The following is a 15304-nucleotide window of genomic DNA, read 5'->3' on the forward strand; positions in this document are numbered from 1 at the left end:
GGATAAAACTGAAACTAAATTATCTTTTTGTTAAAGTAATTCCCTAATATCAATAAAAATCTCTTATAGAAAACAAAATTGCAATTATAGTAATACTCAGCATGATTCTCAAGTTAAGAATTCCAAAATAATGTCCGTTTATCTGGTTTTGAGTACTCTCCCACTCAGCAATTCGTCTCCATTAATACCCACTAGTAATGATATCATGTAAAAAAGAACTCAATTCTAAAGTGAGCTGCTGATTTAGGGAAATGTCTGCAGCTATTCTGCCACAAAGTAAGATATTTTAGAATAAATCGTGGTGTATTGTTTTTCCATTAGTCTTTACTAATGCAGCAAAACATAATTGCTTTTAGATTTAACAAGATTCTGTTTATTTTTTATATTAATGCTGAGTCACAGAAGGGCTGGCTGCAGACAGTGGTGTCAAAATGAGCATGAAGGTATAAGGAATATTCTTCATATAGATTGAGAGAGAAAAATGTTGAATGACAATATGTATTCTTGTAAAAATACACATAAAATATATAAAAGCTTATGGACTGACTTTGTAAAATATATTCAAGTAATTATAGACTTTATATTTCGAATTTTCAGCCAACGAATGGAAGTTTCAGTTTATTTACTTTCACTAAAATTCTATTCTATTCCAGATAAAAATGACTCTACTAATTTAAATGAAAGTATTTTCTCCTAAAGGAGACTCAGTTTGAATACAGGTGGCTGTCAGGTCTAATACTACAGAAGCTCATTTTTAACCTGATTATCTGGAAAAGATAAATCACAAAGAAAATAAACATAAATTCTGCTGGAGAGGAAATATATGAAAACAGGAAGCAAAAGCTGGAGAGGGTTTTTGGTTTTGTTTTGTTGTTTTGTAGTGAAAAATGCAGGCAGAGTTCCTAAAGGTAGCCACAAAAGACAGTGGCTTTACTTCAGATCAAGGTCATCTAGACAGCCAGCTGAGGCTCGGCTCGCGGGCCCTGCAAGGAGGTGCTATGTTCACCGAGATGATGGTCTTACACTACAGTGGGCATGACACCTGAGGCACAGCCTTCCTCCTCCTGATGGAGGTGGAAGGACTTTTGCATTCTGCTTTATTCAGGAGGATAAAGCATTCCTAGACATGCTAGAAATAACTCAAGAAAAAAGACAGAGATTCTAGTAGAGTAAGAAAGAGAGTTTCAAAAGGACTATATTCACAGGAAAATTCTATTCAGCAAGGTCTTCTAGATCCAGAATGAGGATGAGATAAATACGATTCTATATGCAGTCCTCATCCAAAAGGGAGGCTAGAGTTCTTGATCAGCTGCCCCGTGGAAATATAACGTGGGTCAAAACACAAATGACATATGCAATTTAAAATTTCCCAGTCGCCACGTGCTGTAGCGTGGATGTGTGTCCCTGCCCAAATCTCATGTTGAACTGTAATCCCCAATGTCAGAGGAGGGGCCTGGTGGGAGGTGATTAGATCACGGGAATGAATTTCACATGAATGGTCATTTCTCATGAATGTTTTAGCACAATCCTCTTGGTACTGTCCTCATGACAGTGAGTTCTCACAAGATCTAGTGGTTTAAAAGTGTGTGGCATCTACCCCTGCCTCTTGCTCCTGCCCTTGCCATGTGAGGTGCCTTCTCCCACTTTGTCTTCTACCATGATTTAAGTTTCCTGAGGCCTCTCCGGAAGTCAAGCAGATGCCAGCATCATGCTTACTGTACAGCCTGCAGGACCGTGAGAATTAAACCTCTTTTCTTTATAAATTACCCAGTCTCAGGAATTTCTTTATAGGAACGCAAGAATGGACTAATACACCACGATAAAAGAGTTCAAAAAAGAGGTGAAATTTTAATAATACATAACATACCTAAAATATTATTTCAACATGTAATAATATAAAAAGTGATTAATGAGATACTTTACTTTTTATTTCTAGACTGTCTTTGGAATTCTGTATGTGGCATAAATCAATCCACACTAGCCATACCACAAAGACTTAACAGCTACAGTGGCTAATGGTTGCCACGTTTGACAGTGCAGGTCTAGACACCCAAGTTTCCCTCTTTGTCTTTAAAGTCCAGTAATTTCATTAGAATGTATCTTGGTGGTGCTCTTTATGGGTCACTATTTTCAGATACAGAGTTTGCTGTTTTAATTTATAATTTCAACTTCTGTTTCTTTGCATTTTCATGAAATTTTTCTTGACATTGTCTATAGCATTTGTCCCATTCTCTTATTTTTTCCTCAGGGACTCTTTATTTATGAATCATCTTTGCCTGTCTTTAGTATTTATCACTTAACCTTAAATCTTTTTGTCCTTATTGCTTCATGATTTTTACAATTTTCCTCCTGCTCCCCTTCTATTCCTCTTACCAACATTATCTTTGTGTCTATTTGTTCTTGTCTTCCTTCAGGTTCAGTCTTCAATTCTGAAATGAGCTTTTATTTATAAATTCTTCCTGAAGCCTGCCACCTAATTTGAGATTTTCAAATTCTGATTTCTTACACCACTTTTTAAAGATGTCTTGTAGCTCCTTCTGAAACAGGAAATTACAGTTGTAATCTATTGTGTAGGTGTGTCTTTCTGGTATGTCTGCTTCTTATTCACTTTTTCTTAAAACTTATTATGGATTTGACCTTGCTCGCTTTTTAGGGGAAATGACCATTATTGAACTCTTAGAGCTCCCTCTTCTGCTGTTTCCATTTGGTCTGAAAAATATGGCAGCTTGCTTTCTGAGAATTCCTGGCTCAGCTCCTCCTGGGTGTTATCTGGACCTGTTTCTTTTGTTTCTATTGTCCCTGTCTCATTCAGGCTTTCTTCTGCTCCCAGCAGTGTCTCCTCAGTGGAGTGAGGAGGCCTGGCTGCTCCACAGTGTGAGTTCCCCGGGGTAGCTGGGCTGCCTAGCCTCTCACACCTAACTGCAGGTCCTGGACCCACTGTTCTCAGAGCAGCCTGCTGGCCTTTCCATGAATGCCAACTGGCTATCTTGGAGTTCCCCTGGCCTCAAGTCTGCTAGATAGCCACTTGCTCCCCTCTGATTTCTCTCACAGAGATGCTGATACCACCCTGCAGCTATCAGTGTTTTATTTTCCCATTAATTTGTGTCTTGGGGCTCTTAGGACTACCTTTGTCACTAAGTTTTGTTGTAAATGTTGTCTGTGGGTTTTTGGTTCTGTGACCAAGTTGTTCTGCTTTTATGGGAGGACTCAGGTAGTTGAAAAATTATGTTGCCACTGCCACCACATTCCCAGAATCTTCTAACCACAAAATTTTCACATATTGGTGTTATACATGTTTTATACATCAACCTTACATTGCCCAGGGCAATGGAGTCAGCAGGAGAGTCACAAATAGATCAACAGTGTCTGGCTCTCGATAGCTTACACACTATCAGTTTCAGAATGAATGCCATAGGATTGGTATAAAAATTAATATGAAAGAACTTTCTCATACCTTGGGTCTAATAATCTCTGAGGGTTTCAACTTAATTCAATGAAGAGTGACTGAGGCTGGGTGCAGTGGCTCATGCCTATAATCCCAGCACTTTGGGAGGCCGAGGCGGACAGATCACTTGAGGTCAGGAGTTCGAGACCAGCCTGGCCACCATGGTAAAACTCTGTCTCTACTAAAAATACAAAAATTAGCTGGGAGTGGTGACATGCACCGGTAGCCCCAGCTACTTGGGAGGTTGAGGCAGGAGAATCACTTGAACCTGCGAGCACCCAGGAGGCAGAGGCTGTAGTAAGCTGAGATCCTACCACTGCACACTAGCCTGGGTGACAGAGCGAGACTCTGCCTCAGAAAAAAAAAAAAAAAGAGCAACTGAGTACCAATTACACATGAGACACTCTTCTAGATGCATCAAGATGACTAAGACCTGACCCTGACTTAAAGGAGACTGTGAGTCTGCATATTTAAAGAAATAATTAGCCCAGGTACGGAGGCTCACGTTTGTAATCCCAGCACTTTGGGAGGCCAAGGCAGGTGGATCATGAGGTCAGAAGTTCAAGACCAGCTTGGCCAAGATGGTGAAACCCCGTCTCTACTAAAAATACAAATATTAGCCAGGTGTGGTGGCAGGTGCCTGTAATCCCAGCTACTTGGGAGGCTGAGGCAGAGAACTGCTTGAACCTGGGAGGCGGAGACTGCAGTGAGCTGAGATCGCACCACTGTACTTCAGCCTAGGCAACAGAGCAAAACTCCATCTCAAAAAAAAAAAAAAAAAAAAAAAAGAGAGATAATTAAAATACCACATGCTATGAGAAAAACAGGAACAGGTGTTAAACAAAAAATAGTACAGTGTAGGAAAATTTAGCTTCTGAGGAGGTACGGATGAGGGTGGAAACAGCAGCAATAATCATGACCATAAGCCCCTTAAGCCAGAAATGGTGTGCATAACATGAGAGAAAACAACCTCTTCATTTCATTTAAAAAAAAAAAAATTGCTTAAAACCCTAATGGATATTAGATTACAAAGGATAAAAATCAAAATTTTGTTTAAAGAAAAAACCATCCTCCAATAATTACCAACTAGTTTATCCCACTACTTATCTGTGTATTCAGACCTATGAGACAACATTAAATCAATATTCTTATTACTTGTACCTCTGTCATGTATGTTTATAGATTTTACTGAAAAATGCAATTATAAAAGGTATCAATCTCCTCAGAATCATTCAGCAAGCCCTTATTTATATCTTCCCCAAATTTTCTTTCAATTACTTTTATAAAACAGAATTTTCATTTTTCTCACTGTAACTAAATATAATACTAATATTAATAATAGCTGCCATTTAATGAACATTACTATGCTGTGAGGCAGTATCCTAAATATCGCTTTTCACCACAACAACCCTATGGTTATTTTAGAGAGGCAAGGAAGCTCAGAGGGGTTAAGTAACTTGACTAAAGTCACTTAAGTGGAAGGTATGAGAAGTAGGAATCTGAAGTCTTCTTTTTCCCAACTATAAGTCACACGAGAAAATATAAGTCAGGGTCGGGTATGGTGGCTCACGCCTGCAATCCCAGCACTTTGGGAGGCCAAGGTGGGAGGATTTCTTAAGCCCAATTCGATACCAGCCTGGGCAACCTAGGGAGACCATATCTTTACAAAAAACTAAAAAATTAGCCAGGCATGGTAGTGCACGCCTGTAGTCCCAGCTACTTAGAAGGCTGAGGTGGGAGGATCGCTTTGGCCCAGGAGGTTGAGGTTGCAGTAAGGCATGATTATGCCACTGCACTAAAGCCTGGGCAAAGAGCAAGACCCTATATCAAAAGAAGGAGGGGGAGAGGGAGGGGGAGGAGGAAGGGGGAAGAGGAGCGGGAAAGGGAAGGGAAAAGGTGGGGGGAAGGGGAAGAATATAAGAATTCAGAGATGCTTAGATTCAAAGCACACTGCAGTTGGCAAGAACAGAAGTGAGGGCTCTCTGGTGATTCTGCTGCACACAGTCAGGGTGCCTCAGGCCCTCTCTTGAATTTGTAGCGCTACTGCGAGGGCTAAAGCTCTGCAGTACACAGAACTTGCACTGCCTTTTTCCCCCCATTTCTTATCCCCTTATTGGTCCCCAAATGTCCATTAGCTAAATGTTACCCAGATTTCTTTACTGAAGTTAAATAAGGTGACATCCCACAGATCTTAGCTTCTATGATTCTTAAAGAAACAAACAAAAAAGTGTGTCAAGCAATTTATAAATAAGAACAAATACCTTTCATTGTCTTATATTCATTTATGAAAACACATTGAGGGCCCTTTATGATAGGTAGTGTCTTGTTCCCAAGAGATTCTGGCCCTTTAGTCACCAGATATTAGTATTTTATAATCAACTGGATGTAATGCCCACAGACTTTTCAATAAGTTTGGACATTCTGTCAGTATGACCACTTATCACTGAAAATACATTTAGAAATCACAGCACTTCAACAGCTTCAGGGCTGTGCTACGAAGCAGACACATTAAAGTAAAACTGACTTTACAATGCTTTACATCAGCAAATTATGGAGAAGACCTGATACATGAAGTGAAATTGAAAAGAATGGCTAATGGACAAAACAACAAAAACATTCAAATTCCACTCCTAACAACAAAAACCTGAGTCTATGGTACTGAGTGGGGAAAGAGTTGTTACATCCCTCCCAAAAGAAGGAATAGATGAACAGATATGTAATAAAGCAAATATAGTAAAATCTTAACTGCAGAATCTTGGAGGTTCTGTGCACGACAAAGGTCTTTAAGGAAAGTTTCATAATAATATGTTAGAAAAAAATGCAATGCAGAACAGAAGAATTAATATATTACAAAGATTTATGCTGAACTATCTATAACAGAACAGAAAACCATACACACCTAGACCCTCAAGTAAAAACACCTTGAAGAATGCCAGTTGTCACCATTTCTATTGAGACTCACACTAAGAGATGAAACCACATCACTCCTGGGCACACACACAAAAAGATCCCACTACTGTAACCCATATAGCTGAATCAAAATGATAACAGGTGGATAAAGAGAGATACTTAGATCCAGGAAAGAATTATCTCACAACTCTCCTCCACTATGAAAACAGATCTTCAATGTTCAGGTCATTGTTTTTTCAATCAATTAAGAGACTGAAAAAAGAATGATGTGCTAAATTCTAAGACCACAGTATATGATCAACTGAAGATACAGACAATACTGAAAGTAAAAAAGGATTTCCCTTTTTTTCTCTTCCCTTTCTTCCTGGCTTGTCATTCGATACAGATTCTCATACAGGTGTTTAATCTCAATTATTAAACAAAATTCCATATGAAATTAAGACCAAGAAGTCAATCATTAATTCCTTGCATCTAAGTCAACTGCCCCTGGCAGAAAACACCCAGAAAATGACACACAAACATTGGCTTCATTTCCCAATATCATGACATCAGCTCTCCAATTACCATACCACAGAGATCATGGAAGACTTTGGCGAAAAGTACCAGAGGGTCAGGGAGTCCTGTGAGAATACAAGAGTTGCAAGTGAAGTTAAAATATGGATGCCAGGCACAAACTACAATCTATTTTTAACAATGTAATCTGAAAGAAAACATAATGTACCAAAAGCCCTATGTATAGAGAATCTCTTCATGTGTTGGTGATTGTCCAAGAAGCTTAATCTTCATTATGTTATTATTATTTTTCATTTAACAGAATAAATCAATAGCCTATGTGAATAGGAATAACTTTTGTGCTATTTTTGAGAATCTGAGTTGTAAGTGAAAGAGTTACAAACATTTGGTTTCTAAGAAATGTACAGCCATACATATTTCTTTAACCTTAATGCCATTTTCACCTCATTTACCAAAGAACAGTGGTTCACACCATTCAGGGCTAAAGGAAATTGTAATCCAGACCTCCTAATATTTCCCTTTCTGTTATCCTACTCAAGGACTCTTATCCAAACCATTTTTCCTCCTGCTGTGGAAATGGCTTATATTCTTAAAGGTTTACTCTTAAGAGGGGAAAAAATGGTACTTAACCATTAACCATAGTACTAAAATGTCAGTAATGTGATACCGTTAGTACCCACATATGGTCTATTTCACATAAATTACAGTACGGATGAACCACACTGCAATAATGTGATCCCAGGGTTCTAGGCTAACAGGGTCACCACTGAGCCAGCTATCAGCAGTCACAGAGTTGGGATGGAAGTGTGCATGGTGATAATAACCATCATGGTTTAGTGAGCATCTACTGTGTGCCAAGTACCATGTTAGGCACATTTCTTATGCCATGTCTAATTCCCACAACCATCCTGAAAGACAGATATTATTACCTCCATTTAACAGGTGAGAAAAGGATGGTCAAGAAGGTAAAGTAACCTCATCAAGATCACACACTTCAGCAAACCTCCTTGCCTCCCTGGAAGCTTTCTGGTGGTTCTGTAGAGTTAGATTCTACCCAATTTTAACGCTATAGGAGTAAGATCTTGGACAAGTCATTTACCTCATGAGCCTCAATTTCTTCATCTATAGAATAAAAAGCAAACTACCTGCACTTCAAGAGTTCCTGTGAGGATAAAGTGAGTTACTGCAGTTTATGTACACAGCACAATGCCCTCCACCTAGCATATGATCAATAGATATCAACTAAGGAAAGAAGATGACAATTGCCACATTTTTATACCTCTCTGGCAATTTAAAATATCCAAATACTAATCTCTCAGGACATTGCATTGAGATGTTGAGATGCTTTTGTTTTTATTTTCTGGTAGGCAAGGAAAGAATAAAAAGATATTGAAACAATTATCTATATAATCTAGTTATAAGTCTTGTCTCTTATCTTGGTCCTCAGTTTTTCTCAGCACTACTACATTCTTCATATACCTACGCTGCACAATCTGAACTATGTATTTATCCTCCTAAAGTTAAAAAAAAAAGATTAAAACTCTACTGCCAACTTCTGACTTCAAGTACAAAATAGCCCAGATTTAAATGTTATAACTACACTAGCCATGTGGGTAATGTATGTCTTTCTGTTTACAGAAATATAGTCATGTGCAAATAATTTATTTCAACTTCACCTTGGCAGAATAACCCACCAAATTTATATTACCCATCCACCAAGCAAATGGGCAAATGAGCTTTTCAGCTGACTTACAATATGGCAATTTTTTTCCTCAGAATAATTTTTTCAAACTAAATTATAAAAGTCACGGTATATCATCCAGGGCATACTTCTGAACAGCTGTTTACCAGAGTCACTGATTCATTCAACTCAATATTATTAAGCACCTTCTACATGCAAGTATTGTGCCAGGTCCTTAAGATACAAACGGTGAGCAAAAACAGACCCTGTGTGTGCTCACAAGGAGGTGACAATCTGGTAGAAAAGACAGAAATGCATCGAATAATCACAGGATCACTGGCACCCATGACAAGTGCTAGGAAGGGGAGGAGGCCTGCAGTATTGTACTGCCTAAAATGGGAAGACTTGACTCAGTCAGGGAGGTCCAGTGGCTTTCCCAGGAAAGCAACACTCAAGCCGAAGAATGTGCTAGACAAGGGGAAGGAGAGGCATGGACAGGTGAAAGGTCAGTGTGGCTGCAGCACAGAGACCAAGGAGAAGCTTGGTGTAAGCTACAGCTGGAGAGGCGGGTAGGGGCCAACACAGATCTCTGCGATCCACTGAGGAGTTCCACCTGCACCCTGTGAACGATGTGGAGGAACTGAAGGATGATGACAAGATCTGATCTGTATTTTGACAGCAGAGGGGAGAGTAGATGAGAGTAATTCACAGTGGAAGAAGATAAACCAGTTAGGAGGCTGCTGCAGGGGTCCAGGCAAAAGACTATGGCAGTCTGGGTGAGATTAATGAAGATGAAAATTTTGAATTAAGTTTTACATCCATAGAAGGCAAGTGTTGGAGCCATACCTATTTCAACATATCGACTTGGCAAATCCCTCATTTCACTGGCATGCCGTTCCTTCACTGAGCATATCTGGAAAATAAGTTTGCAGGTTATTTTATTCATTTGATGGAAAATTCTTCATAACATTTTATTCAATATATGGTATCTTTGTTAAATTAACCATGTAGCACTGCAGATGGAGTGCTACCCTATGACTACCCTATGACTTAAATGACAGAAATTAATGTAAATGACATATAGCAATCACTATTTATATTCACCAACATTATTCCTCAGTAAAGCCTTATTCACATAAGTTCAGCTTTCCTGGTGAGACTGAACCTGAAGTCAAGTACTAATCCAAGTACAACTTCTGTCTGTGATCAGGTTTTTTTCCTTTTTCTTTTACATAGTGTTCTTTTATAGCTGCTACCATAACTGTAACTATAATATGGAAAATTCTAAAATATGGAAAAACTCAAAGGGGAAAACAAACATTAGTCATTGTCCCAGCACAAAGAGAACACCATTAATAATCTTCTTTTTTATGAAAGCTACTTTTATTAACCTAACAATTTAATACAAGTAATTCGGTATGTCATTTAAAGATTCTTCTACAACATAATTCTATAAAGTCTTTATAATACAGCGGGTCCTCCACATCCTTGGGTTTTGTATCCATGAATTCTACCTTCACGAACTTAACCAAATAAGGATCAGAAATATTCAGGAAAAAAAAAATGCCACAAAATTCCAAAAAGCAAAACTTGACCAGGTGCTGCACACCAACTACTTCATTAAGTCCATGCAAATGCAGTGATATGTAGGCACTGTATCAGGTGTTATAAGTAATCTACAGATGATTTAAAGTATACAGGAGGATGTGCATAGCTTACATGCAAACACTACATCATTTTATATATGCAAATATTACATCATTTATATAAGTATCAGAGGAGCCCAGGATCCACAGGGGTTCTGGAACCAATTCCCCACAGATACTGAGGGATGACTACATTTTATTACATGAATGTACTACACTTAATCAACCCCCTTTGGGGGCATAGTTTTTTTGTTTTTATATCTATTGTAAGCAATAGTGCAATCAACATACAACTTCAAGACTTTCATTTCCTTAGGATAAATTCCTAGAAGTTGAATTGATACCAATGTGTATGTACACTTTTGTAAGGTTTTGTTTTTTAATATACGTAGTATAATGAATTGCTGCCCAGCAACACTGCAGCAACTCAGTGAATGCAGAGTGCTTACTTTCCCTAATGCAGGGCTTGAACCCATGGCCACAGAGGTAGAAGCCTCCACATAGAAGCAACCGCTGTCTTCTTCCTTGATTGCTTTCTGCCACTTGTCTCTTGTCCGTTTCATATAATTTCCTGTCCGCTCTCCAATTTTCTTCCCTTCTGGTAGACTTTTGAGCTTATAAGTGATCCACTCTTCTTTCCACACTTACTAGGGAACTATTAAATCATCTAATGGCACATTCCACAATGCCAGATGGACAACTGTTTTAATGTGCTGATATAAGTACATGGGGAACAGTCTTTCAAGTGGTTTGAAGTATAATAAAAAAGCAAATGTAACAGCGATATTAGTGAACACTTTTTGGGCACTTACTGGTACCGCTCCTGAGTTAAGCCCTTTGTGAAACAGATATCATTATTTTCTTAAGATTATGGTGCAGCGGGGGAGACACAAAAATAAGGCACTTTACTGAAGTGTGACGGGGAAGTACAGAGCAGGGGCATCTCCTGCTAGGGCAGGAAGACTTCCTGGAAGAAGTGACATGTAAGTTGAAGCAGGAGAGACAGCACAGGAGAACAGGGTGATGTGACAGCGTAGGGCCTTCAACTGGAAGTTCAATCAGACAGAAATGGAGGGCATGGGGGAAGAAGGATACAGAGCTGAGGCTGGAGAGGAATGGAGAGGCAGATCACACAGAACCTTGGAAGTCATGCTTATGATCAATCATCCTATGGGCAAGGAGGGGAGTGACCTTATCTGACCTGCACTTAGATTATTCTAACTACACTGTTGAGCACAGGTTTAGTTGGGGCAAAACCAACACCAAAAAGACTTGACAGGAAGATGAAGTGCAGAGATTTGAGGGACACTGACAGAACTGGAGGGCTGACAGTCTTCCGACACTCAGACACCCCTGAAAGACAACATTATTATGTCTAATCTCGAGATGAGGACACTGAAGCTCTGTGAGTGATGCCAGACTGCCTGGTCAGAGTTGGAATTCACACCAAGGCCTGACTGGTATCTTGTTGGCCATGCCACAGCTTGAGAACAAGGACGCATTGCACTACTGGTAGCTGGGCATGGCTCTACTGTACTCCTCAGCTCTGCAGTCTGGGCTCACCCAGCACCTGTCTCATAGGTAGAAAGTGGCAGGTAAAGGTGGGTGAATAGGTAAGTGCTGCCCTAAGCTCATGTTCTGCATAAGCACAAATCAATGGTTGTAAGAGCCCTTTACCATTGACAGGTAGGTTCTTGCCCATGAACTCTAATCTGCTTCCTCCAACTGTCTCCTCCATTTCTCCATATGGGTGGATAACAGGCATCTCTCAACTAGACACACCTAAAACCAACTCTTGCCTTTTTCACTCTAAACATGCTCTATCAATAGTCTTTCCCATTTCAGCAAAAGGTAGCTTCACCTTCCATTATGTTAGGTGACTGTGATCTCACACCCCACATGCAAGTGTCAACAAATACTGCAGAGTCCACCATCAAAATATATCCAGGATCTGGTCATTTCTCACCAGCTGCATTACACTAATCCGAGACAACATTATTTTTTACGGAGACGACTGCAGTAGCCTAACTGGTCTCCCCTCTTGGCTGCCCCTTTGCTATTTAGCTCCACACAGCAACCAGAGATCCTTCTAAAACACAAGTTAGATCACTTAACTGACTCCACAACAGCTCAAAGCCTTGTGCTGGCTTCCTACCTCACTCAAATTAAAAGCCAAAGACTTCTCAAGGGCCCCTGGGCTCCAACATCATTTGCTCCTCCACCCTATCCTCCCCCACCCTCACCTACATCCCTCTCCTCCATACCTGCTCCACTCACTCTGACACAAACAGCTTCCTTGCTATTCCTCAAAAGCACACCAATCACACTCCTGCTTCAAGAATTTTTGCACTCCTGCTCCTTCTGCTAACACCTCCTACCCCAGGCCCCCCACAGAGCTGCATAACTTTTCTCTCCAGATCTCTGACCAAACGACATATTAGTTATTGGACAGGCCATCCCTGGACCACCCTATAGTAAATGGTACCTACCCCAATCCCTTTTCTTATTATCCTGTTAAAATGTCCTCCTTTTTATTTGTCACCTTCAACATGCTATACTTACTTGTTTTTGTCCACCCTCCTCACTAGAACATAAATTTCCCAAGGGAAGGAACTTACTCATTTGTCTATTTGTGTTCTGCAACACTAGAACACTGCCTGGCACACTGCAGGCACCTGGTAAATGTTTGTTGGGCAAATGAATGAATGAAGTAAATGGTAAGCTCCAATTGCACACTTTATTATACTGTTTCTGGTTGCTTCTCCTCAACAAGATTGCTGTCTCTCTGAAGAAAGACCATGTCCTTATCTCCTCTTCCTTCAACAGAACTCACTAAGAGTCTACACTCAGAAGTGCTCAACATATAGAACTGAGTTTGAAGAAAAGGAACCTCCAATAAAATGAAATATTTGACATAAAAATTGTATAGAAGCTGGATCTTAACTTAGGCATAGAGAAACGGTATTTGTTTCCCATGGCTCCTATAACAGACTGCCACACTTGGTGGTTTAAAACAACAGAGATGTATTCTCTTACAGTTCTGCAGGCTAGAAGTCTGAAATCAGGTTCACTGGGCTAAAATCAAGGTGTTGGCAGGGCTGTACTTCCTCTGGAGGCTCTAGGGGACAATCTGCTGTCTCCTCCAGCTTTCTGGTGGCTGCCACCATTCACTGGCCACCTCACTCCAATTTCTGCCTCCACAGTGGTACTGCCTTCTCCTCCTCTCTTCCATGTTAGCATCTCCCTCTGCCTCCCTCTCATAAAGATAAACGTGATTGCATTTAGGGCCCACCCAGACAAAGTAGGTTAATCCCCCATCTCAAGATCCTTAACTTAATCATATCTTTTGCTAAATAAAGTAATATTTACCTTTTTGTCATATAAAGAAATATTTGCCTTTTTGTCATATAAAGAAACATTTACAGGTTCTAGGAATTAGGGCCTGCTATCCTTGGGGCCATCATTCAGCATACCAGAGAAAGAATTTCTGGTAGTAATGAGTGAACTTGTTACATATTCTTATAGGCTAATTTTCCTTGTCTTTCACCATAAGAAAAGAAAATCAGAATTTTAACAAGCTACCTGGTCCATTTAAGGGATTTTTAAAATAGTAAGAATATAAATTTATTGGATGAGTAACCACACACATGGGACAGAGAGCCCACAGGGAATCACTTTTTCCATCCTATGCTATAGGCACAGCTTCTTTCCTGTTACCCTAAATATAAATCAGGTTGTGTTCACTTAACACATGAAGAAAACAGAACCTGAATGATAATAAAATAAGGGCTGGGAAGGCCTGAAGTGTAACAATGTTTGTCTTGCTAATAACAGTCATTCCATTAATAATTTTTCCACTTTCCCTTTCCAGAGAAGAGTAAATTTTAAACAGCCATGTCCCCTTCATGACATTTCTAGAACTTTATATAATAGTGACAGCTAACATTTATTAAGCAATTACAATACATCAGATTCTATGCAAAACTCTTTACGTGCATTAGCTCACTTCTTTCTCCCCAAAACTTGTGATGTGAGAACAATTAGCACTACCATTTTGTGAATGAGGACAGTAAGGCTCACAGAGGATCACAAAGGAAAATGGAGAAGCTGCACTTGATCCCAGGTCTGTCTGGCCTCAAAGCCTGAGCTCTTCCATGAGGCTATTGCTGGGATACTCTCTCATGCCATTTTTACACTTCCACTAATTTTTAGTTTATTTTGTTTGAATTTAGCTATTTTTTAAAGAGAAACAACTTTTGGCACTGAAGTATCTAATATAACAGAAGCACTAGTAGGCATAAAATAAATGTGAATGAGCTTTGGGCCCCCTTTTGCAGAGCAGCTAAATTTCATTTACCCAGGCACATAAGGGTCAGATAATTAAACTTCAGAAAATATTCCCAAATCTTATTATTGATGATAAGTCTGGGCCTCTACTCCATCAAATTATCACCAAGCAGCAGGATGATTTAATTTTAACCTTCTCTCTCCACTATCAATAACTCTAATGAAGAAGTGAAGGGTCAAAGCTAAGGGAAAATGGAAAGAATAATAAAGAGAAGAAAACCTGACTAAACAACAAAACGAACCCCATGTTCTGTAAATAGCTAAGGCCAGCCGGGATGTGAGAAATTAAAAGAAGATTGAAAAAGACAGCACCATTCTGAACATGAAAAAGTTCACAAATAGTTTTACATGCCATGGAAAAGAAAGAATATATCTTAAAACTTATGCACAGGAAACAATTTGAGCATTAAATGGTAATCACATCACAATAACATCCAGGTGAAAAGATTTGGGTCCTAGAAGCCATTCAAGACTCACAGTCCTTTGGACCACCCTCAGTGGATCTATAACAACACGGACTTATTATAAAGACAAGCAAAACCACCTTGACAGAAGTCCCCCAGCCAATAATCAGTGTCACATTGTCCTTCCAGCAGAGGCTGCAGGGATACATGTCCGGGCGAAGACTTATATCATCCCGGGGCACATTGGTGATTCTTTGCTTTGAGATGATGTCAAAAATCTTCACACCCTGGAAAATAAAACAGTAGTAAGCATCCTCTACTCAGGAGGAAAGTAACAGAAAACTTATTAACAGCCCCT

At 39.6% G+C, this 15304-nt stretch overlaps 1 protein-coding gene across 1 annotated transcript in view; it reads right to left on the bottom strand.

Moving 5' to 3' along the window:
- VPS41 (VPS41 subunit of HOPS complex) overlaps window positions 1–15304 on the bottom strand; it is a 186927-nt gene that overhangs the window by 54977 nt on the left and 116646 nt on the right. Inside the window, exons 9-10 of the mRNA XM_021935859.2 lie at window positions 15087–15233; window positions 9396–9462 (exon numbers count right to left, since the gene is read on the bottom strand). Of these exons, the coding sequence (XP_021791551.2) occupies window positions 9396–9462; window positions 15087–15233 (214 nt within the window). The remainder of the gene's footprint in view (window positions 1–9395; window positions 9463–15086; window positions 15234–15304) is intronic.

Source organism: Papio anubis, chromosome 4, assembly GCF_008728515.1.
Source record: "Papio anubis isolate 15944 chromosome 4, Panubis1.0, whole genome shotgun sequence".
Taxonomy (NCBI): domain Eukaryota; kingdom Metazoa; phylum Chordata; class Mammalia; order Primates; family Cercopithecidae; genus Papio; species Papio anubis.